The sequence below is a fragment of the Barbatula barbatula genome (assembly GCF_947034865.1).
Source record: "Barbatula barbatula genome assembly, chromosome: 4".
Lineage (NCBI taxonomy): Eukaryota > Metazoa > Chordata > Actinopteri > Cypriniformes > Nemacheilidae > Barbatula > Barbatula barbatula.
Window position 1 is genome coordinate 11,238,639 of NC_136768.1, and position 25,321 is coordinate 11,263,959.

At 39.5% G+C, this 25,321-nt stretch overlaps 1 protein-coding gene across 1 annotated transcript in view; it reads right to left on the reverse strand.

Annotated features, from left to right (window-relative positions):
* Nucleotides 1–6,841: 6,841 nt before the first annotated feature.
* The window catches only part of ptprb (protein tyrosine phosphatase receptor type b), a 66,517-nt gene continuing 48,037 nt past the window's right edge, over nt 6,842–25,321 (reverse strand). The window contains exons 15-30 of the mRNA XM_079454998.1: nt 24,395–24,664; nt 24,005–24,283; nt 19,972–20,121; nt 19,352–19,613; nt 18,395–18,501; nt 17,172–17,277; nt 16,300–16,380; nt 15,673–15,754; nt 15,484–15,574; nt 15,183–15,259; nt 14,610–14,744; nt 14,391–14,513; nt 13,651–13,814; nt 8,851–8,986; nt 8,560–8,666; nt 6,842–8,425 (exon numbers count right to left, since the gene is read on the reverse strand). Coding sequence (XP_079311124.1) covers nt 8,562–8,666; nt 8,851–8,986; nt 13,651–13,814; nt 14,391–14,513; nt 14,610–14,744; nt 15,183–15,259; nt 15,484–15,574; nt 15,673–15,754; nt 16,300–16,380; nt 17,172–17,277; nt 18,395–18,501; nt 19,352–19,613; nt 19,972–20,121; nt 24,005–24,283; nt 24,395–24,664 — 2,168 coding nt within the window. The 3' untranslated portion in view covers nt 6,842–8,425; nt 8,560–8,561. The remainder of the gene's footprint in view (nt 8,426–8,559; nt 8,667–8,850; nt 8,987–13,650; nt 13,815–14,390; nt 14,514–14,609; nt 14,745–15,182; nt 15,260–15,483; nt 15,575–15,672; nt 15,755–16,299; nt 16,381–17,171; nt 17,278–18,394; nt 18,502–19,351; nt 19,614–19,971; nt 20,122–24,004; nt 24,284–24,394; nt 24,665–25,321) is intronic.

A 25,321-nucleotide genomic window follows, 5' to 3' on the forward strand; every position in this document is an offset into this window, starting at 1 on the left:
GAGCACTGGAGTAAAAGACTGACTTACATGATAAGATTCACCTGCAGACATGTACCAATTAAACAGGTAGAAGTGAGACAAATCAGTGACTAACAAGAGGGTGTGGCGGAATGCAAACGGGTGTAGTATCTCTAAACTCTAAATCTCTACTCAAGTTGTAGTATCAGCTGTTTGAATGCCCTTGGATCCACACTTCGGGTTTTCACAGTAAACTAACATGCTCTAATTTGGGAGATTCAAATTTTGATGTTGAATAATACTACTATTATATATATAATATTAGACTATTAACTTTGGCTATAGGCTTGTATTGCAGGTAACTATATCACCCTATAGCCCATGTCCAGTGGTGGTTCTACATTGAATTGCACCACGGGTGAGATCACCTTTGAGCGCCAATATATATATACAAAATATTAAACAAGTTTCAGTAAAATATTTATGCTTTGTAGGAAAATCCAGTGTTAGAGTAGAGTGCAAACATTCATATTTGGATAGTTTGGATTTATGCATTAATGATTCTAATTAATTAATTCATCGGCCATCTCAATCATAAACCGCTAGTACATCCACCGTAACCTCCTAGTTGATACATGCAATATATCAGTGCAATATCTTACAGACTATGTAACATTGTGTGTTTCAGGCCTCCTGCAACCAGACAAAATTCCATTTGTGTGTGCACACTTGGCGAATAAAGCTTAATTATTCTGATTCGGATTTATGGACGTCTTGAAAATCCTTGATTTGGTCCTGATGTGTTGATCTAATGTTGAAAAGTAAATAAACAACACACAAAGTTGCAAGGTGCAATTGTATAACAAACAAACTTGGTAAACGACAGCTTGTGTTCTACCAAGGTTCTTTTTAAATATGTTGGCTACATACAAACTTACCTTTTCATTGTTAGTGATTACATTTAGTAAATAAATACAGAAATCTGCAGTATTATAAATTGCTGCCTATTTGATAAACCTATGTCCCTGCCAAAAATATATTACAAAAATTGAAATATTCAGAATGACATCACAGGAGATACTAGATGCAAAACAAATACTCGGTCAAACCGGAAATGACAATTATTTAATTGTAATAAACTGGATTAATAAATATAATATTAAGTATAAAGAGAGACATTGTTATTATTATATATTTTTATGTATCTTTTTATTTATTATTATTATTTAAGTTTCTGTTAGTCCCTCTGGTCCACACTTCAGTAGGTGGAGGTAATGCACCTTAACGTTGGATGCCACCCGCCATAAAACAAGTAGAAGATGTAACCCGCGCAATTTGAATGCAGTGACTTGCAGTGGACTTAAAATTGCTAAGACGGAACCATGAGTTTATCAGCATATGAAAATGTTATAATGAACATGAATGAAGATGGACACACGGATATGGAAATTTCATTTAAATTATCAGAGCTTGGCATGCAAAGGGGGAATTCAGAGCAAAATATACGGAAATTCCGCTCTGAAAGAGGAATTAAAAGAAAATGCGTCTCTGCATGTTAATGAGGGTGCTGAGACGGCTTCTGCCTTTTCTCAGCCCCCCAGTTCCATCGCCTCTGGAAGGGATTTGGGAGCCCGCATGGCGGCTTCTCCCGCCCCATCCAGAAGCCCAATGCACTGCTCTAGTTCTGAGGAGTTAGAGAGTGCTGGCTTTCATACACGGGACATAGATGAGCCCAATGAAACTCCCCTTTCCCCTGGATATGAGAAGCTGTTACAAGTTGTTGAGCGGGCAGTCGCCAAACTTGGCATTGACTGGCCCACAGAACAACAAGAGGTTTTGTCTGTCAGTAAATTAGATGAAAGATTCTTGAAAAGACGGGTACAGCCTCAGCTTCGGGGGTTGCCATTGTTTCCCGATTTTCATTCATTGATGTCCAAATCGTGGAAAAAACTCTCTTCTCGCATATCTTCCACATCCACAAATTTTCCGAATGTGTTAGGGGCTAGAGATAAGGGCTATAACATGATGGTAGAAAAGGTAGAAGATACGTTGGCCATTTATCTTTCACCAGAATCGGCATCATCTTTAAAATCCCCAACATTGCCCACCAAACCGTGTTTAGTCACGTCAAATTTGGTGGGCAAGGCGTATATGGCTTCAGGTCAGGCTGGGTCATGCCTACACACCATGGGTCTCTTGCAGGCATACCAGGCCGACTTGCTGGGGGACATTAAAGAGGGCGAGGTCATAGATCCAGGTCTGCTCAACGAGTTGAGAACAGCAGCAGATCTTACTCTGCGGGCTACTAAGGAGACAGCCCGAGCTGTTGGGCGCTCCATGTCAGCACTGGTAGCCACAGAGAGACACCTGTGGATAAATCTATCAGGCATTAAGGAGAGAGATAAGACTGTGCTGCTTGATGCACCTCTCTCCTCGGAAGGCCTCTTTGGTGGTGCGGTCGAGACAGTAGTTGACCGTTTCCAGGAGACAAAATGGCAGGCTGCTGCTTTTCATAAATATTTACCTCTCCGCTCTTATCCCCAGGGGTCTGCAGTCCAAGGACAGCCATCTACAAGCTCCTTACATAGGCAGCAGCAAAAACAGAGCATAGCTACTCGTATCCCCCCTCAGAGAGCTTGGGGGTCGAGGCAGCAACCTCCTAAACCTGCTAGGCAGGTGAAACCAGATCTGAGGAATGTTATAGTCACAAATCGGAAGGCTGCTGTAAAGAGGTCCTGACGGGAATTCAGGACATTAGAGGGCGCCCCCTCTGGAGGACTGAAAAGTTCGGTCCTTCCAAGAAGTCCTCAGGAAATCTTTACGTTAACCCCGCCGTCCATGACGCTTCGGGGCACGTTAGTTTCTGTTACATGGAATCATCAGAGTCTACCCGAAGACGCTGTAGACCTAGTGAATCTGCAATTAAAGACAACAGTTCGACCATCCCCTGCCGGTCAGCCGCTTCAGGGCGTCGGGCTTCACACAACCGACATCAATGTCGAGAGGTTGACCCCTTAGCACACTTTTCTCCACGAGTGGAGAAAGCTTCAAAAATTTCTAATGGGGTGTTAGAAGTGTAAGAGTTGTCTCTCTTGGTGAAAGGGGCCATAGAATATGTTCCCCCCCACGAGAGTCAGATCGGCTTTAACAGCCGTAGCAGTTCATAGCTCGGAAGAAGGATGGAGGGCTGAGGCCCATTTTTTATCTGAGTAATCTCAACAAATCTCTGAAGAGATACAAGTACAAGATACTCACTGTCCCTATTATTGTGGCCGGAATCAGATCAGAAGACTGGTTAACCACAATAGTGCTGAAAGATGCATACTTCCATATTCTTATCCTTCCTCAATATCGGAAGTTTCTCAGGTTCGCTTTCGGGGGCAAAGCTTACCTCGATTCGACATTGAGATCTCGTTCTCGACCGTGTGGGGTTACAGCTCAATGCCAAAAAGAGCAACTAAACTCCTCAACAGAGGTAGTATAGAGGTCAACCAGCCTCTAAGCAGACCATTAGTAAATGGTAAATTTCTTTAGCTTACAAGGTGCGTGGAATACCTTCACCTCTGCTAGTAAGGGCACATTTAACTTGGAGTATGGCTTCCTCGCGGGCCCTTCTGTCTCGGGCGTCTATGCAGGATGTTTGTGATGCTGCGAGATGGTCTTCCCCACATAAATATAAAGGGTACTACAGACTGGACCTCTATTACTTACCTGAAACCCAGGCTCTTTTGTCCTGAGATGTGCGTGGACACCTTCACACTTGGACAGACACAATTCATTATGGCGTAGTGGGCATTTCGTTCCCCAAAGTGTCACCCTTGACGCAGTGTGGAGTTCCCTCGAAAGAGAACGTCTCAGGTTATGACTGCAACCGTTGTTCCCTGAGACAGGGAACGAGACACTGCGTCGCTTTGCCATAACTCCCTGTGCCTGGAGCATTTGCTTCAATAATTTTCACTGTGTCCGCTTCCTATTTATATCTTCCGGTACCGCGTCATTCGTGACGTCATAGTGATGTCATCGCGGTGCAACGATAAGTCGCTAGATTAGTTTCACACAACATATTCAGATGCGTCACGCTGCTGGCGTTCCCCAAAGTGTCAACCTTGATGCAGTGTCTCGTTCCCTGTCTCAGGGAACTACGGTTACAGTCGTAACCTGAGACGTTTCTGGCTATATATGCATCCATGCCTAAGTTTGAAGGGGTGGAAATGTGACAGTTAGGTGTAACAATCCTGCCCCAAAATGACCTCAACCCATTTAAATAATATCCTCAACTCAAATAAACTCAACTTTAATTTAAATAGCGATTTAACAATTTTAATTGTCACAATGCAGCTTTACCCTTACATGAAAACATGTTAACTATAAGAAAAACATTAAATATCATACACAAACTGACACACAAAGGAACGCACTCCAAACACACACGGACAGAAGATAAAAGAAGATTGTAATGAAAATTGTAAAAAGCGCTATATAAAAAAGCTGACTTGACTTGACTTGACACTACGGATGCATCTCTGTAAGCTCGACAGTGCTTTCACAACAAGGATGAAGGAACAAACCAAAAATGTAAATTAAAAGGTAGATAATAGATTTAATATTATCTTAACATTCTAAAAGCTAATTGCAGTTGCAATTTTTTTGTGTAGTAAGGACATGTCAGGTCGCCGCCACCCTCCCTTTAGATCTCCACAATCTAGACTGGTCACAGATCTTGGAACAATGAGACCAGCCAACTGAGAGCAGAATACTGTTCTACAAGTGCATCAGTTGATAATTTATATACTGAAGTGTGCCTGGTTCAGGTTGATCTAAATAGAGCAGAATTGCCTACCGTGTTACAAGTGCAACAGTTGTTATAGAAAGTGTTCCTGGTTCCAATTTGATCTAAATAATGCGGCCTAGTAGTCCTTTAAAACTTTCTCTTTGGCTCTTTATTATTCCTCCTAGAGTTAGCATGTACAGTGCTGAGAGCAGAGTCCCTGAGAAGTCGTACTGGACTAGTGATTTAAGTGACACGTTTGTGCGTGCACAGACCAGTAGCTGTTGGATCGGTTCCAGTGAAGTCATGTCACATGCACCGGAAAACATTATAGTACAGAGTGAATTACATTACTAAAATAACGAACATCTCCAGGTACCTGCTCTCTGTCTGCCATTGTCCCGCTGTCTGCACATCGCACATGAGTGCATTGAAAACATATGATGTCTGCATGAACAGGGTGCGCAGTAGGATGCAAAGTAGGCTGACTGACAATGTACACAACGTATCATTGTCCTCAAACATTTTTTGACCCTACCCCTTTCTAAGACAATATATAAAAATACCAATGTTTCGCTTTTCTTATTGATTGCTATCAGGATGTTAAGAGACTTCCAACCAGCATTAAAAAAAATTTTTTGGACAGTTTTTTAGGACACTGCCTTTAAGAAACAATGCAAAAAAAATTAAACATCTCGAAATTGGAGTCACCAATTGGAGTTATCCATTTTAAAACCATGCCAAATCTATCATGACAGGTCCACGTGTTTTGTGTGGAGAGAAACATATTATTGTCAGTTATGACATAATATGTGTTTTCTCCGGTCTCGTCACTGGCCTCGCCCCTCTCATTTCCCATTTCCTTGTTAGCTTCCCCTGAGTGTTTCATTACCCACACCTGTCCCTTGTTAATTATCCTCTGTTAGTTTCCCTATTTAATGCCCTCATGTCAATTGTCTTGTGCTCATTCGTTACACTTGTACGTGTGTCCATGCCATGTTCCTCAGTCGTGTCCTGTATATTACGGTCTCCTGGTTTTTGATGTATTTTGTGATGTTGCGTCGTGTCTTAAGTTAGCTTATTTTTGCCCCCCATGTGGGAAGTGTTTGTTTTCTGTTTTTCTGGAAGTGTAGAGTTTTCTCCCATTGTGGGTGTTTCTCAACAATGATGAGAGTATAGAGAAAGTTACATGCTGCAATGCATGCTGGGTTCTACCATAGTACAAAACCCCAGCATGCACTGCGTTATGTATAAGTTATCACCACTGTCGAGACTGTAGGCGAAGTGATTAAAACATTTCTTTAATAGATCAATGTGCTAAGAAGCCAACTAAAGTAAACACTAATTGATAAATAAAAGATACCGTTTTTCTTCTCAATAATAACCTCTGTGGACGTCTGACAGGAATAGTCTGGTCAGTAGTAAATTCAGCTGGTTATACTGTTTTTAGAAATGTTCAATCAGATATTGTGAGATTTAAATGTATTTTTTGTCTACAATTGATTTCATCAATGTTGTGTTTGGAAGACAGTTGTAGTTCTTGTCTTTCTCATTCCTTCAGCGATTCTGCTTGTTAACAGCAGGTGTTTGTCTTTAATGCTTAATAATCTCTTAATTAGTCCTGTTTGTTGCTTACTCGAAATTTGAGAAATGTAATGCTTTCTCTTTAGTTGATTTCACCTACTGTTATGATTGGATGTCAGTTGTAGTTCTTGTGTTTCTCATTCCTTCAGTGATTCTGCTTGATAACAGCAGGTGTTTGTCATTTAAGCTTAATCATCCATAATTAATCACTTAATTACATCATTACATTCAACTCTACGTCAGTGTTACTTTAACACCCAGGGCCCGGTTTTTCAAAAGGTTTAATCCGGATGAAATTGATCCGGATTTAGTAATCCTTTTTTTGCGATCCGTGATCACGTAATCCATCTTACTTTTGGAGCCAGTTTTTTAAAGCAACATCAGATTGGAACAAATTTAAATCCGGATAGGAACTTTTCAGGATCACCAAATCTGGATAACCAGTGCTGGATAACCAGTGCTCAAACAGGATAGGAAATCACAATGTAGAACTATAGATATGTAAAGAGCAACAATTGGAATAGCCAATGTGGGGTCAATATAAATTTATTTTTATTTGAAATGAAAACACACACATTTAAAAAAAAACTAAAAACAAGAAAAACCCCACCCCATCCTCTTCCTGCAGTCCACTCATCTGAGACCTACAACACAAACACTGTACATTGAGGATATTTATAAGATATATTGATTAAAAAAAAAGACTTAATGTCAAATACTCCACAATAATTTCAGACTTCCTCATCTGATGTGGAGAGACCAGCTTGTCTGAGAGTAGCCTTTAGGAGGCGTATCTCAAGTCTGGCCTTGGTTTGCTGCAGTTTGGTCAGAGTCAGTTGTTCCTCTGCCAGAACGAGCAAACAGGACGTGCAACAAGGGACACAATAGTTAGACACTATTTCTGATTTGGTTTTGTATTGGATTTCAAAAATCAGTGATTGCCATTCTTTGCATTTTTTTTGGTTATTTTGTAATCCTTGCATGCATCACTAATAAATATTCTAAAAACAAAAATATTTTCGATTGTGATGAATATATTTATCAATTAGTGACAGAATAAAATGTATTGTTTTTGGTTTGGATAATTATTTTATGAGGCCAAATTCTTTCTACTTTGCTTTAGGCCTATACTGAAAGGCTGAATACGTTTAATCACTGTAGCCTGACGGATGAACAAATACAATTAAAACCTTATGAATAAATAGGATATCATGATCCAAATATAGTATTATTTGATACATTTTTTAAGTTTTCATTACATTTTGGGCATGAAATCCACGCTTAATCCACCCTTCTGATGGGATCAGTTTAATCCAGATATTTTGGATCAAAGTGATCCAATTCCTACAAAAAAGTTCAGAAAAACCCAAACTAAAGGTTTGATCCGGATCAAAACCAAGATTGGATTACGTGATCTAATCCGATTATGTAATCCATTTTTTCTTTTGAAAAACACATTTTCAAGATTTGATCCAATCCGTTATCCAAAATCCTAGTGGATTACTTTTGAAAAACTGGGCCCTGTAGAGTGGGACCATGATTTAAACTGGGGATTTTGCTGTGCATTAATTTTAAAAATGTTGATATGCTACATGTGGCACGATGTATCATATGTTATATAATGAATATTGATAACGGAATACCACACAGACAATAGCTCTAGAATACTAGTAGAAGAATACTCATCCTATACAAAGAAAACGATAAGTTTTAAGTAATTTTTATTAGGTAGTGCTCAGGCAATTAATTACAGGATTAGAAAGTATCAGAAGGTCCTGTTAGTGCCAATAGACTAAATGCATTTCTGAAAGAATAGCATAAAACATCAATTATTTTAAAATGTAGGACACACAAAAGAAAATAAAGAATAGATTTACTTCTGAATAGTATTAAAGTCATTTTAAAAATATATACTTAGCTATTCTATAGCACATGTTTGAAAGGTTTTGAACATCTATAAAAACAAAATCTGTAAAGAAATGCTCATTTTCTTTTTTCAGAGAGTGCTGATCTTTGTTATAACAGGACTGGGAAACTTCCCTCTTTCGCTCCACTGGTCTGTGTTCGCTATAGCTGATGCGTAGCAGGACCCAACGTTTCAGCTTCCTTTTGGAGCTGTTTGTTGGAAGGACAAAACATTATAACTGACCATAATTTTGTTTCAAAACATATTTACAAAAAATTTACATCAAATTCTCATGCAGTCTTCTTAAAATGTTGTTATAGAACTAAACATGCTACATACTTACTCTTACATGTTGTTATAGATGGGGAAAAGAGGGTTAACTCGTTCACAACCAAGCTTACGGGCCCTTAAAACATCACGCACACACTGGTGAATATAAGCATACTGACACTGGAAAAGAGAAGACATGGAGTTGGCATCTACAATTGAAAATAATTTCATAAACTACTAGCCAAATGATTCTTTAGGTGTGTAATACTGTTGTGCACAGTTATCAAAAATCCATGGATTTCCTGAAGAAGTTACATTGACACAAGTACGAATGTTGCTCATGTAGAAACATGCAGAGCCCCACCTCAGTTTGCACCATACATGGCCGATGCAGGCGTAGATCAAACACACAGCCATAAATATCCACCGTACAGTTACTGTCCAGTTGCCGTAAAACACGATCTAGCACAATAAAAGTGCCAGTTCTGCCCACACCAGCACTGATGAGAGAGGAAAACAAATTATTCTGTATTAACAAGATTTTGGTGTGACCATACTTCAAAGGCCCACAGACAAATGTAGTTTTTCTGTTCAGTACTGGTTTTGCTTAAAGGAACAGTTTTCACCCAAAAATGATGTAATTTACTCACCCACAAGTTGTTCTAAGTCTGTATAAATGTATTTGCTCTGATAAACACAGGGAACGATATTAGGAAGTGATAGTTCACCCAAAAATTAGAATTCTGTCATCATTTACTCACCCTCGAGTTGTTCCAAATCTGTATAAATGTCTTTATTCTGATGTGAACTATCACTTTAATACTGAACATCATATAGCAACCAAAATCACTCAATTGTAACAACTGACAACTCATTTTTGAAGGAGTCATATTTCTGGGTATTTCAAGATCTCTGTTGTGTTTTTGTGGTGCACTATAACAGGATTTCACTCTTTTATTTTGAACATATTCTGCCTTTATTCTTCACAGCTGTCTCGGTTCTTACAAACTTCATGTCAATTGTCCTATTCCAAACCAAAAATGTTAAGAGCACACAATTAGGAAGAATTAATTTTAAAATGCGAGCCAACCATCCATCAAAATCACTTAATTGCCTCATTATCACTATATACACTACATCAGTGTGACCATATACACTCTGAGTAGTGTTGATTTAACACTGGTCATTTTACGTGTAGCTGGCAACAGTGTAGCCAATATATTATTTTAGAAATAGCGGGTAGGGGCTAACAGTGTAGATTATTTGTATTTTTAGGGCGGTCACATAATTACAAACAATAAATCGTGTTTGTGATGTTAACATGCTTTAATGTGGGTTTTTATGACAGATCTTAAATTAGCAGAAGTTCACCTCTTAATATATTTTATAAATGTACTCAACTCCTGAATAATATAGCCGATGTATGCAGCATCCCATCGCTAAATGGTGTTAGTCTCATTCATAGATTATATTTCATACATTTTAAAAACAATAAATTACATGATTGTTAAATGCTCTATTTGGATTTTAAATAAATAAGATTTTCATTCACATTGTAAAGTATTTAAAAATTATGTTTCATATTGTAATGTGCAGATAGAGCAGATTTAATGCCAAATAAATAGATTGACTGCGCAATCTAAATACTATGTTATGGTATTTATTCTTAAACGTTATAACTACACTTTTTATATATCCCTACAGTTATTGACAAAAAATGCATTTATTTGCATGTACATTGATAGCATTACATTTGTCATTAAAAAACGACACGACATAGTGATCCACACATTAACTGTGTATTCATCAGGTCCATGCTCTCTCAAGCATTAAACATGGCAGTATTTGAGGTGTGTAGTTGTTTTATAGCTTCCCTGTTAGTCTACTTCAGCCTTCTTTGATATGCGTTCGCTGGTTAAATGTCTGCAACGGAGCTGTGTCTAAGGAAAATAAGTAAAACGCTATGGTTCACAGGCCGTGTCTTTCTCAGATCTTTTGAAAAGGATGTACCTGGTGATGTTTAGAACATTTCTTCTTATGTCGGTGATAATGTATGTGCGTAAAAAACGTATTTTTAACTGTTTAGGTTTCACGGGGGCAACAGCCCATTGTAAATACATATTTACTGGAAGTAAGGGAAACCGTCAAGCTGAAGAAGGAGTCGTTATCGGGCCTGGTTGGCTTGTGGGACTCCTGAGGCAGCTGACTTGTAACGGCAGGCCAAGCGGACTGCTGCCCGGGTGGTTGTGGAGGCAAAAACTCGGGCCTGGTGAGGCCATGGAGAAGAACTATCGACTGGCCTTGAAGAGATTCTGGCAAACTGTCCGGCGCCTCAGGAGAGGTAAACAGTGCCCTACCAACGCTGATTACAGTGGAGGTGGGCAGCTGTTGACCTCAACTGGGGATGTCGTCGGACGGTGGAAGGAGAACTTCGAGGATCTCCTTAATCCCGCGGTCACGTCTTCAATTGAGGAAGCAGAGGCTGAGCACTCAGAGGTGGACTCGTCCATCAGTCAACAAACTCCGCGGTGGCAAGGCACCGGGGGTGGATGAGATTCGCCCTGAGTACCTCAAGTCTCTGAATGTTGTGGGGCTGTCTTGGCTGACACGCCTTGTAAGTCGAGACCTCATATTATTATCAATCAATTCTGCGCCACATAAATAGGTGGGTATTGTAGTGGCTTTGATCTTGTTGCTTGGATTCATCCTGGTTTTGTCATTTTGCATCAAACTGATAATTTCCATCTTCTGTAACACCCGCATTTTGTCCAATTATGGGGTTATACTGCCATTTAATGGTCATTTGTAGATTCATAATATATCACTATATCTCTTCAGATGATTCAACACGAGTGAGATTGTCTTGCTTGAATGGCGAGCCCTGCTCTGACTTCATCAACACGGAGGGTGTGTTCCAACTACAGGGGGATCACACTTCTCAGGCTCCCCGGGAAAGTCTATGCCAGAGTACTGGAAAGGAGAATACGGCCGATAGTAGAACCTCGGATTCAGGAGGAACAGTGTGGTTTTCGTCCGGGCCGTGGAATGCTGGACCAGCACTACACCCTCTACAGGGTGCTGGAGGGTTTATGGGAGTTTTCCCAACCAATCCACATGTGTTTTGTAGATTTGGAGAAGGCATTCAACTGTGTCCCTCGCGGTGTCCTGTGGAGGGTGCTTTGGGAGTATGGGGTCCGGGTCCTTTGCTAAGGGCTGTCAGGTCCCTGTACGACCGAAGCAGGAGCTTGGTTCGCATTGCCGGCAGTAAGTCGGACTTTTTCCCAGTGCATGTCTGACTCCGGCAGGTCTGCCCATTGTCGCCAGTTCTGTTTGTAATTTTTATGGACAGAATTTCTAGGCACAGCCAGGGGCCAGAGGGTGTCAGGTTTGGGGACCACACGATCTCGTCTCTGCTCTTTGCAGATAATGTTGTCGTGTTGGCCACTTCAAACCAGGACCTTCAGCATGCACATCCCGGATACAGGCGGCCTAAATGAGCTTCCTCCGCAGGGTGGCTGGGTGATCCCTTAGAGATAGGGTGAGAAGCTCGGTCACCCGGGAGGAGCTCGGAGTAGAGCCGCTGCTGCTCCACATCGAGAGGGGTCAGCTGAGGTGGCTTGGGCATCTGTTCCGGATGCATACTGGACGGAAGGACACGCTGGAGGGACTATGTCTCCCGGCTGGCCTGGGAACACCTCGGTGTCCCCCCGGAAGAGCTAGAGGAAGTGTCTAGGGTGAGGGATGTCTGGGCATCTCTGCTTAGACTGCTGCCCCCGCGACCGGCCCCGGATAAGCGGAAGAAAATGGATGGATTGACGGAACTTAGTGAGCCGTACAATTTCAAGTCGGAAGTACGTCACAAGGCTATGTGCAAATAGTCCATATTGTATGTAGATGTTCAGAGAGTAAACTCAAATACAACCCAGTGACGTCACGCAAATGCTAATGAGCACTGCTGCATAGGTCAAAATTTGTCCAATATTTCATAGTAACAAAGTTGGCTGTCCTGACCCTTACCATATTCGTGTGTTTTGGCTTTACAGTCTCTTGTGATTGGTCAAACACTGAGGGCTTCAGTGAAAAATGTCCCACATTACTATACATTGGGCTTTAGCTCTTAACAATAAACAGCAAGAATGGCATCAGTTTTACCTCATTCATTTAACACATGAATCAATAACAATATTTGTATCCACATAAAGAAGGCCTCCTTGTGTATAAAAATGTGAAAGTGTGCATGTGGAACATCAATAATTTTAAGAGATCATGTTTTTATCCTACTATGTCGAGCTTGGGGTGCGCTGTCTACAATAGCAAGTGACATAACATGGAGTGTTTGTGTGTCAAATCGGTTTCATGAAAATAGTAATATCAATAGAGTCAGTTATGCTTAATCAGTTCAGACCTGAGTTGAATAATAAAACAAGCCGATGGACCAGGAGACCTGGAGGACAGAGGTTTTGTTTAAAGCAATGTGAACACACATACACTATATCAGTGGATTACATTGAACAGCTTTCACAGCAGAAATAACATTTCCTTCAAAAAGAAAATTTTACCAGGATGTCAGATGGGGAGAATCTACGGAGAATTTTATGAGCATTGGTACATCCCAAAACACTACATTTGTAATGCCTCTTTGGTACAGACATTGCAAAATCATACAGCGAGGAAACAACAATGGCGGACCCATGTGTTTCTTACTCTGATTTGCATCTTTGCTAAAAGGGCAGGTCGTTTTCTTTTGTGGGCGGAGTTTTCCTTATGACGACGTCATCGTAGGGGGAATCTGAAACCACTTTTTTGGAAGAGACTACTATTAAAGGCTGTTTTTTACACATACTACAGAGCGATATTAGTTTTAAAACACCTTATAAAAGTGAAATTTCCAGAAGATGTGTCCTTTACATTCACATTTATTCATTTGGCAGATGCTTTTATCCAAAGCGACTTACAAGCAGTTTTTTTACAGTGGCACATTACTGCAGAGCAATCAGGGGTAAGGTGCCTTGCTCAAGGGCACTTCAGTCATGACCTGCTGGCACTGAGATTCGAACCAGCACCCTTCTGAACACAAGCCCATCGCTCTAACCACTAGGCCACGCATGTGGTTAGGAATTTTCTAGAAGCATTTTCTGCTTATTTTGCTCTCTAAAGCACATACCTGCAGTGTATTACACTGACTCCTATACGGGTCGTCCTGTTAATGCAGTCTCTGACTGTTCGCACAAACTGAACGAGTGATTGGGTTGTCTCAGGTACACCATGATCCGGCCAAATGGTGTAATGGAACTGACGGACCATCCTGGGGTATCTCAGCTGACCCTCCTGAAGAACACACAAAGCTTTTTAGAACCCTCATAAACAACAGAATTTTTTTTTTGTCAAAAACACTGTCTTGTATAATTAGTTACAATTACCGTATATATTTTGCATTTATCTATGCATGTTAGTTGTAAAGATACATAAAGTACATACATAAATGCTACAGTGAAAGGTCAAATCTTTTATTTCTGCACCACTACTTGCTGCAAAGGATTCCATAGATAATGAGAATAATAATATTTAATAATATTCTTCCAGATCAAGCATAAAGGAATACTTCGCCCAAAAAAGACAATTCTATCATCAACAGCAAATGTTAATAAATTATAACACAAAGTAAGATACAAAGAATGTCAGTAGACAAATATTATAAAAATGTTTTCTTAAATGCATACACAAGAATCAAGAATCAGCTCATAAAATTCAACAGTGGTGACACTCAACAAAAGAAAGCTTCACGCTGCAATGCATTGTGGGAACAGCAAATAACAGAACTCATATATACTATATTCTTTTTGGTCAAACTTATTGAACATGATATAAGTTTGTAACTTTTTTGTATAACGTTTTCACACTTACACAAAAGATCTTAAAGTCACGAATTGTCCATTCTGGAAGGATCTTCTCGGAGATCACCTGCACCACAACATCGCCGTAACACAAAGGCTCACTGTCAGGCGGCCAGTATCGGTCACACTTCACCTAAATCATACACATGTAGATGCTGCAATTGTCAAAAGACTGATGGCTTTACTCTACAATATGACAAATCCCTGAAATTGTACTAATTTCACTCACCATGCCCCTTTCCTCACACTGGGTCACCATAACAATGCTGTGTGCATTTTGTTCCCACACCATCCGCCAGAAATCATCCTTGGTAGCTGGAAGAGGCCCTTGTGTGGCAATATACTCCCATTTGAAATTGTTTCCCTGTTAAAGCAGAATATATTAATATTTTGTACATAAAACCAGGACAATTCCTAATCTTGGACTATCATGTTCATGCGTCACACTGTTCTTACTTTAACCTGGGTTAAAGATTAAAAGATCTAAATAATTTATAAATATTAACCCATTTGCCACCAGTGGTACAAATACAATTTAAAAACAGATCTTAGTAACACTAAGTATGTGGAAATTGGAAATCACAACGTCATAGCCAATAAAATATTTAAAGAATTTGGTTCAAAAATGTATATCTTTACATTTTCTAAAATCAGTTTTTTATTGTGTTAACATTGTGTTAGTCAGCTGTATTTGAGTAATTATGGCTCAAATCAAAACCAACCAAATGCAGTTTGATTGATATTAATTGGACTGTGAGTCAACGGACAATTAACTGAATTAAATTATGTCTACTCAACTCACAGGCATGTAGTTGGCGTTGATGAAGTCAGAGCAGGGCTCGCCATTCAAGCAAGACAATCTCACTCGTGTCGAATCATCTGAAGAGATATAGTGATATATTATGAATCTACAAATGACCATTAAATGGCAGTATAACCCCATAATTGGACAAAATGCGGGTGTTACAGAAGATGGAAATTATCAGTTTGATGCAAAATGACAAAACCAGGATGAATCCAAGCAACAAGATCAAAGCCACTACAATACCCACCTATTTATGTGGCGCAGAATTGATTGATAATAATATGAGGTCTCGACTTACAAGGCAGTATATTGTTGTATCGGTTTTTGCTTCGGTTGCCAGGTAATCGTGCAGCATTCTGGTTTTGGCTTCGTCCCACGTCCTTTAGATCCTTTTTAATATTTGGGAAAAATGTGGAAAGGAAGATGTATGTTTACTGTTATGTTACTTTCATTGCTTTCTTAGACTATGCCATTTGATGTGCTTTACCTCAAACTCTTCAGAGAGAAGGTAACTAGAATCAGCTTGAAGTTTTGTGAGATGGATCTCAAAGTCTGCTGCTCTGACTGGGCTAGTACAGAAAATAGAGAAAATACACTTTAAATTTGTCTTTTTGTTCAAAAACTCAACAATGAACATTGACAGGACATTGTTTATGGATAAATAACAAGGTTGGAATCATAAACTGGTCTTAGTTTCAAATCCATTAATTTGATCAGGAAGGTTTATCCTTACAGTTTTAAGATAGTGAGCTTCAAAGTTTCTTCATTCCATTTTACTTTTTTGATACAATATTTGTTTTGTAAAAGTCCCAAATTGTACACAAAGTAAAAATTCAACATTAGAGAACTTAGTTTGGATCAGAAGGTTTTTATAATTACAGAATATGTGTTAAACCTACCAACACATATCATTGACTAGAATAGTAGGAAAATTTAAATGGTAGCGATCCATGATGTTTGAAACTTGGCCCTCTGCGCACGCCCTCTGCGCATTTTTTATTGAAAATGATTTAGATTTTTACGATAATGAAGGTCATCACAGAGGGCCAAAAAGGGCACTGAGGGTTTCACTACTATTATAATGCTGAGATCGGGAAAAACGATGATGTAGTACCTCCGTATTGCTGAGCACATTGGTGAGGTGGACAACTCTTTCCACATACACATCTTCATTACTGGACTCTCCTGTATGGCTCTTGAACGCACACAGAGTAAACAATATACACATCATCACGGACATAAATTCAAAGCAATTCTGAAACCAAGTGTGTTGTAAAAGCGTTAAGCTACACTCAAAAAATGAACAGTTGCTGCAGTTTGTTTTACTTAACCCATCCTTGTTCACAGTACATAATGAATGCAAGTGACTGAATTAACGTACGTTCTGACAGCTTTACTTAACAAGTGTTGGACTGGTCAACTTAACATTGTTGAGTAGAACGCAAAACCCTATAATTCCTATTGTTAAGTTAATTCAATTAACAACTGTTTCAGGGGGATTGTCAGTTGCCAGCATGCTTTGCGCAAGACTGAGTTTAGGCAGTAAATGTCAAATTTAGTGTTATTTCAATTGTTTTTCGGTAAAGAAAAAATACTTGTTTGTGCTTAATGTTCATTTATCTTTGAGGTTTAAAAGAGTTTTTAGTATGTTTTAGTTGTAGGGCTGCCATTGTTTTGAAGAGTGGTACATATGCTTAGGCTGTCAGTGGTTTTTGTGCTTCCATTATGTCTATTGCATTATTCAATAGGCTTCAACTGAGCTGATGTCAGTATTGAGATGGCTCTCATCTGATTTGCTCATTGTGATTTGACTTGCATGCAGTAAGTCTGTTTATATTTAATAAAGACAACAAAAATTACCACTTAAAATTGTTGCATGTAAGCACTTGATGCTGCTTCTTTAAGTAAATTCAAGAAATACAATTTTTGAGTGTACAGCCATAACACAGTGTGTAAATGCAAGTAGTGTATAGTGCGCACACTCACATTTTGTGGGCTTTCTTCCTGTATATCAGTAATGCCATCACAGCGATCAAAATGGTAATCAGAAATGTTGCAGCTGTGATACCCCCCATGACTCCGTCCCGTGGGGCTGAGTGACAGAAACCAGTGCGGTGAGACATTAAACCATGATTTTTAAATAAAACAAATTCAGTAGAATTAACTAGAGTTTGTTTTTTCAAGCAATCTCTTCAAATAAAGGAACTGTAAAATATCTTTGTAATAAAATATAAAGTTTGTCTATATTTGTAATAACATTTTATATTAATGAGTTGAACCAGATATTTAGGTCCAGCAGGTGTAAATAGCATACATGGCAACATTTTAAATATGTCATGTTGATAAGAGAAAGAGTCAAGTGTGCAGAGCTGTAGTCTATCCCTGATAGCAGACATGGTACAAATGAGTACAACACAGAGTATAAATAGCACACCTTGTTGGCAGAGACTATTTGCACTAGCTCCGCCCATCAATATGTGATTGGAAAAGAGAAATTGTAAGAACGACACCATTTCCAACAGCAACTCCAGTGGAGTAAGGTGTATAGCTGTAGTAGTCTGTATGGCTTTGGCACTGGAGACTGGCGTTCTTATCCACCTCTTGTTGAAAACGCTCTTTTACCTTTTTCAGATTACATATTACAGATCATTTTTATTCATAAAGTTTAGGTAGGGCTTCAATATCTCAATATAGCCATCATTTTAATAATTTTTAAAAATAGAATGTTTTACACTATTTATTGCGTAATGTTTAATGCACAAAAATTCTTGGGTGCAAATAGTAACGTTATCTATTTATAAGTACCAATAGAATCTACTTAAGAAAATACAGCTATTTTCGATTAGTGAAAAGAGCATATCAATGAGAAATTGTGCTTTTTTCAGTTAGTATAAACAGAACCTACTGCTATTTAAACTACTATTGCAAATAGCTGCTGCCTTTTTTTAATTGTTTGCTTATCTGCAATATGTCTCTAAGATGTTTCCTGACAGATGTTTTATAGACATCTGTCTGTAAAACTGCCTTTTACTGCCTTTGATGTTTTTCAATCAGATATTTTCTTTAGCAGACATCTTACAGATGTATCTGGGACAGGGCAGGTCATCCTTACAACAATACTTTCCAGAAAAAAAACTAAAAAACATTCTTAAATGTCCTGTTAATAAAGGTGTAAAGCCCATAATTACAGTTATCTAACACTGTCTTACCTGACTGAGTTAACAATGGAAGGGAGAAGTAGGTGTCTGTGTAAAGTGCTTGAGCAAATTCTCTGTTCTTGTCATCAAACAGCTGAGTGAAGGCACGCACGCTTAATCTGGATCAAACAAAACAGCAGGATTATTTACTTTTATCCACCCTTTTAAACTTGCTTCAATTCTGCTATAGGGGTTTATTGTAGTGAAAATATAGTATTGATTACGATTGGTATTATCATAGTTTTACTATAAATATCATGGATAGAAGGAATTATGGTTCTGGGAAATATTAGCGTTTTAAGATTAATCTTTGTAATAGTGTGTACTATGTTTTTTTTTTGTTTATTATTTTTGACAAGTCATTATCGAATCTCCACACAAGAAACAAGGATTCAAAACAGAATCGACTTACATTTACATTTAGTGATTTAGCGAACGCTTTTATCCAAAGCGACTTACAAAGAGTTCAGAGAGCAATAAGCGATATACAATAGTACAGAGCAATAGTACAATAGGTGCTAATACAACTAGTTTCAACAAAAGCTAGACCACAACTGTTGACAGAAAGACTTGCCACAATATTTGCACTTAAAGTGCATGTTTGCATATTTACATTAATGGGCAACATAATGATCGCTAAATTAACTCTGAATATTGATTGTTATCGCCCACAAACGTTTCATTTTCCTTCAAAAGCCATATGGACAAATTTTTATGATGGAAAGATGCACTTTTTGTTGCCATATATACAGGGCCCTAGGCGAGCAGCGGTCAGAATATAACTGATTCATCTGAAGATATTCATGCGAGGGTGTGTGAATTATGAGTATTTACTGTACATATTGCTATTATTTGAATACTTGAAATTGTTCCACTGGACTCCACTTGGAGTTGAATGAAGCCTAAATATTGAATAGAAAACTTAAATGTTACATGCTAAAACAAATACTCTAAACAATTCAGTTGTACCTATATGCGGTTCTTGGTCTGAGAGGTCCATCGCAGAGATCTGTTCCATGCTGGACTGATTCAGGATTCAATTTACAAGATCCCCCTAAACGCTTCATCCCAGCTCCCAGGTTTATTTCAATGACACGGATCTTGCTGTCCGAGACCTTGGTGCACAAACTGTGAAAGTATCCGGTCTGGTAGGCCTTGATGGATCGGTTGTGTCTGTAGTCCAGGTAAGAGGGCAGTGGATGTCTCTGCTCTGGTAGTACATAATTAACCTCTGCATATGACAATAAATTAGACTAGATTTGTTTCTGAGATTACAGCATTTAAGACAATAGATCCAAGAAAACTAAGGCAACCTCATGTTGTTCCAAACCTGTATACATTTCTTCTATGGAAGATAGGAGACATTTTAAGAAATGCTATTTAGTTTGATTTAAAGTGGTTACTTTTAAAGGCTGTACCTTCCTCAACATCTCATTTTACATTCCGCAAGTAAAGACGGTTTTGAACAACATGAGCGTAAGTAAATGATGACAGAATTTCTGTTTTGTGGTGAACTTGTAAAACAGTTCAACAGATTATAATGTTGCCCTAAATTCAAAGTTAGAAAAAGAAAAAGTGAGCAGCTGTACCATTTGACTCTGCAACGATGACTGTAAAGAAACGAATGGCCCCATTTACATCGCTGAACCAGCTGCAGTTGAATTTAAACAAAATGGTGGAATATGTGAAAATCGCTGTTCGCTCGCTGACTCGCACCGCCATTGGTGGTGTGGGCGGCCCTAAAACATTGAGAATGTTTTTGTTACTTTCACTTGGTCTTTGTTTAAGACAAATATTTACACAACAGTTATAACAAAGCATCAACATACGTTATTGCACCTGCACACTTTTGTGGCCTGAAGTTAACTTCCAGCACACATCCGCAAAGAATAGTCCCTGCAGATTATTTCTGATAACAAGCAAAAAAGTAAATAACACTAGCTACACTTTGAAAAATGTTCCGTTGTTTTTACGGAAAAATACCGGCAGCATGTAAACAGCTTTGTGGTTTAAAATTTCAGGGCTGTGTGTGAACTTAATCCATTGAGTCTTTTATATTGGGAGATTTTCTTTAATAAAATTAAAACATGGCCCTAATGCTTCACAGGGACTGCAGCATAACATCCATGACTTGATGTTTTATTGTTCTTTAAAGTCACCATTATTGTGATCAGTGTTTGCTTTAGTTGGGCTCTTTGAACTGCCAATTAACATTTTATATTTTGGGCTATGACAGTGTTTTGTATTAAACACAGTTTTTGCAACATATAATGTCAATGGAAATTATAGTAGCATTCCCTTTGAGACTTTTTTCTGATGTTATTTAGATTCTTATGTGTTTGTGTTAAATTTGTTTGGAAGAGATTACATTGGAGACCCAAATTTCCTGCAACAATCCGTAGACTTTTTGAACGTTTAAAAAGTCTGCCTTTCATTTTTGACTCTGACATCAAGAATCAGGGTATAAATCTCAACATTGGTTACCAACAAATGAAAAGTCTTTTTGTCACAATGCATGCTGGGAGTCAATGATGAGTTTTGTACTTAGCTTTGACCAGAATGCAATGTGTTAAACTTATGAGGTTTTTTCCACCAGTTTTGGAACCCCCGCTCGGAGAAAGGTCAGGTCTGACCAGGATCTGAGGGTGCGAAGACACTGAGGCTTTACTGTAATCCGCCTGGTGCCGTTGTGTCACGCCATTCAGGCAACCTGTCTCTGAAGCCAGTGCTGAAGCAGCCACATGTGCATCAAGAACCGTGACAGCGGAACCAGAGGGACGATCTGCTTCACTGTGCCCTGGGGGGGATGGTTCAGTGTCTTCCCCGGGTTCCTCCCGTCAAGGCCGCTTTTTTTTTTATCGCCTCCGTCTGTTTCTGGACCGCGGAGGACGGCAGTATAACCAAACAGCCCAGCTTGCAAGATGGGCGCATTCAGAAGGCGGGCCTCCTGGGTGTCACCCATCTGTGCAAGGTTGAGCCACAGATGCCCTCTTGGACCACCATAGTGGACATCGACTGACCCAAAGCATGTGCCGTGGCCTTCGTCGCCGGAGCGCAAGGACAGTGGCAAAGCGTAACTCGCTCATGCGAGTTGGGTCGGACCTCCCATCATCGCCATAGCGTGGAGAGCGGAAGCGGCCTGTCCCGCGGCAAGCCCCCGACACGAGTGTCAAAAATACTCTACAAGCCGTGGACGGAAGCCTAGGCCATCCCCCCAGGTGGGGGAAGTCATTCCCTGCCATCCAGGGAAGTCACTTCTACAGAGCCCGCTAGCCTGGAATGCACCCCGAAGGGTGCATTCGAGGACTTAGTGAGCTCCTCATGCACCTCCGGATCCAGCCACAAGCGTTTTGGGGAGGGTGTGTGTAACTTGAGTTTGACAGCCCGGAGGTAGGAGCTCAGAGAGATCTTCCGCATCTGAAGCCAGAAGGTAGCTGTCCGATGCAATGACAGAAAGTTTGTCCTAATCCCTCTGTAAGGTATGCCCGCTATGGGACGATCTACCACCGCCCATCAGGGGTGAGTCAGGTCAGCGTGCTGGGGTCGACCTCGCCGAAGCGGCAGTCGAACTCGCCTGGGAAGCAGACGGGGTGGCAGAAACATTCACCAGAATTTCGCCAGCATTGACCGCAACACCTAGATCGTCATTTTCTCAAAACATCCCAGCTCGACGAAACCTACCTCAGCATGCTGACTCAGGGATGCTGCTCTGCGTTGTAAATCCAGCAGATTGAAGTGAGTCTCAGAGACGGTTTCGCTTGACAACATTTGCCACGCAGGTTCCAAAGAACAGAGGATGAATGAATGACCGCCGCCATCTTCCTTTTATACAAGTATGTACAGTGCGGAGACTGGCGTGCGTGTTCTATTAGCCAAGCCCATTGGCGTTTTTAAATTCCTCTCGGAGATGATAGGTTCTCAAGATCAAACCCCCAGTCTCTCAACACAACGTTGAGAGACCGACTGAAGGGAACATCATTTATCAGGTGTTAATTTTAAACTGGTTACTTGTTTTATTTTTTTCAATATTTTCCAGGGCTCCTCATAGACATCAGGGTGTCAGTTCTTGCCAAGGTCCAGAAAAGTACTAAAGACGCACATAGTGGCTCAGTTGAATATTTTTGAAGCGACGAGATTGCTTAATGTGCGAAAACAAACCAAAATACCGGCTTCAATAAATATATTCTCCTCTGTCTTGTCAGTGTATTGCACACGTTCAAGAGTGCACTTCTTGGACGAGAGCACGCTGTATATGATCTGATCTTCGCAAAATGTCTGATGATTTCAATATTGAGGAAGACTTGCAGTATTTTGCCCAACTGTAATCTGTATTATTGGCCCAACCCTAACCGTATTATTCAAACCAGAATATACAGAAGACGAACTAAGAGAGAGAAGAAGATGCGACCCATACCACTCAATGGTGTTTACATTTAAACACAGAGTTGTGCTTCCGCGTTGTGAGTCAGAGTGCTGGTGTCCAATAGGGGCAAGCCCCATGCGGCATTCGGCACACAATCCTAATAGGCAAAGTATACGTCAAAGTGCTCTTGTCCAAGATGAAGATGAAGATGAAGAAGAAGTGCTCTTGTGAACGCGAACCATAGAATGAAAAGACAGAGGACAATATATCGATTAAAGTATCTTGTATTTTGCCAAGTATTTTGGTTTGTGTTTACACATAAAGCATTCTCGTCACTTAAAAAAGAAATTCAGCTGAGCCACTATGATGGACCAATTTAACAATGTCTTTATTACTTTTCTGGACCTTGGCAAAAACCGACACCATGATGTCTATGAGGAGGCCTGGAAATCTCTCAGATGTCACTTAAATATCTGTATGTGTGCCCCGAAGATGTCAAAAGCTCCAAAACATGTGGGTGGGGAAAAAATCACACAAAGTAGATTTTTGAGTGAACTTCCCCTTTAAGGATTTAAGGAGAAGTGTTGATGTCTATTCTTCAGCATTAGTAGTTTTCTTTTCCATTTTTTGTGCTGTCAGTTAATTATTAGAATTTTGTCTTTTTGCAGTGTATTAATCTCCAATAAGATGTTCATTGTTCATTCTCAGATCTTACAAGCCAAAAGCACTGTCTTGTGAGGGCATTTTTTCTTTCTTTTTTTTTTAAATAATTCTTTCTTTAAATTTTAAATGTGCAAAGACCTAACTAAAGAAAACACTAACCAGTATAATGGTGACATAATTTTTTGACCAATGAAACATCAATATAAATTCTCAACAATGACTTCTGTGGATGTCCGACATAAAGAATCTGGTTAGTAATAAGTTAAGCTGTAATGCTGTTTGTAGAGTTGTTTACTCAGATCTTGAGCGATCTCATGTCTTCTTTTATCTTCAGTTGATTTAATCTAATGTATGTTATGATTTATGTCAGTTGTAGGTCTTGTGTTTCTTATTCTTTCAGTGATTCTGTTTGTTAATAGCTGGTGTTTGTCTTTAATGCTTTATCATCTCTTAATTAATCACTTAATTAGCTCATTAGCTTTAACACTACACCAGAGCTACTTTAACACTGAGACCATATACACTCTGAGCAGTGTTGATTTAACACTGGCCATTTTGCGGTGTATTTATTTAAATTCTGTTATATTGCTACTTACGGTCGATCATGGTGATAGCCCTGTTCTGTGCTGTTGAACTCTGCTTGTCCCCAGATATAACCGTGATTGAGATAGTGTAGTTTCTAAAGGGTTCCAGTCGGTCAAACTGCTGCGAAAGAGCACTGTGTCCCAGTTTGTAGCTGTACACTGGAGTCTTGCTGCTTTGCTTGTGACATTCCACAATATAGCCATTAAAATCAGACTCTGAAGGTGTCCAGAAGCAAGACAACGAGGTGGAGCTTATGGGGTAACAGTGAACGCTTGAGGGTTGGAGTGGAGCTAGAAAGAAAAAAGGTTTTCTAAGGTTTCTTGATAAGTTGGCCCAAAATATCAAAAATTATGTGTTAGGAGTGGTAAAGGTTTAAGGGAGGGTAAGTATTCAGTACTTACGAGTTCTGATGGTGTGGTATGCTGGAGCACTGTAGGTCATATGACCGTGTGTCTTCCCACTGACAGTGTAAATGCTGACATTATAGAGCCGTCCAGGAAAAAGTCCTTTCAGGATGCGACGGGTGGGATGATCCCCAGAAATATGAACTGTGTCCCGAGGAAACCACGTCACTTCAAAATCATCATAGTCACCAGTTGCTGGAACGTTCCATGTTATCTCTAGTAAGCCAGGAGAGCCGCTGACAGACACTGATGATGGTGGTGCAGGGACTGCGATGGCACAATAGGAATAGTTTTGCTTAGACAAAACTATGCTTTATTATGCATGAAAAGTTGTAAACTTTGTTCTTCATATATGAGAATTGCAGAGCTAATACAAACTATAAAAATAAAAATAAAAATTACTGGGATAACTTGTAGACTTTTTCAGCCTATGAATAATATGATATTGACAGCGAATCACAACCCATTAGAATTTAAATATGAAACTACAAAGTGCAACAACCCCCAAACAACCCTAATAATATACAGGAATGTTTATTTAAAATATATGATTTTTTTAGAATCTACTTTGTAAAATTTAGGGAGAGTATGTATTACTTTAAAGCTTACAGTCAGCAAACTCCTGTTTTGATATCATGGGGTCTTTATAACTACACTGTTAGCTCTTACCTGCTATTTCTACAGTAATACACTGGCAACACTGCTGCCAGCTAGTTACTGTGAGGGACACATCTCCAAAGCTCTTATTGAAGTAAAAAATCAACATTAGTGTGATCAGTGTTTCAATATTGATTCCACCTATATGTGCACTGTAAATATTTTTGTTAGGAAGGAGGAAATTATGCTCAAACTGATGTGATTCAGTAAAGAAATGATGGTATTATAGTTTCCTAAACTGCTCTGACAATATATCGACATAAATTG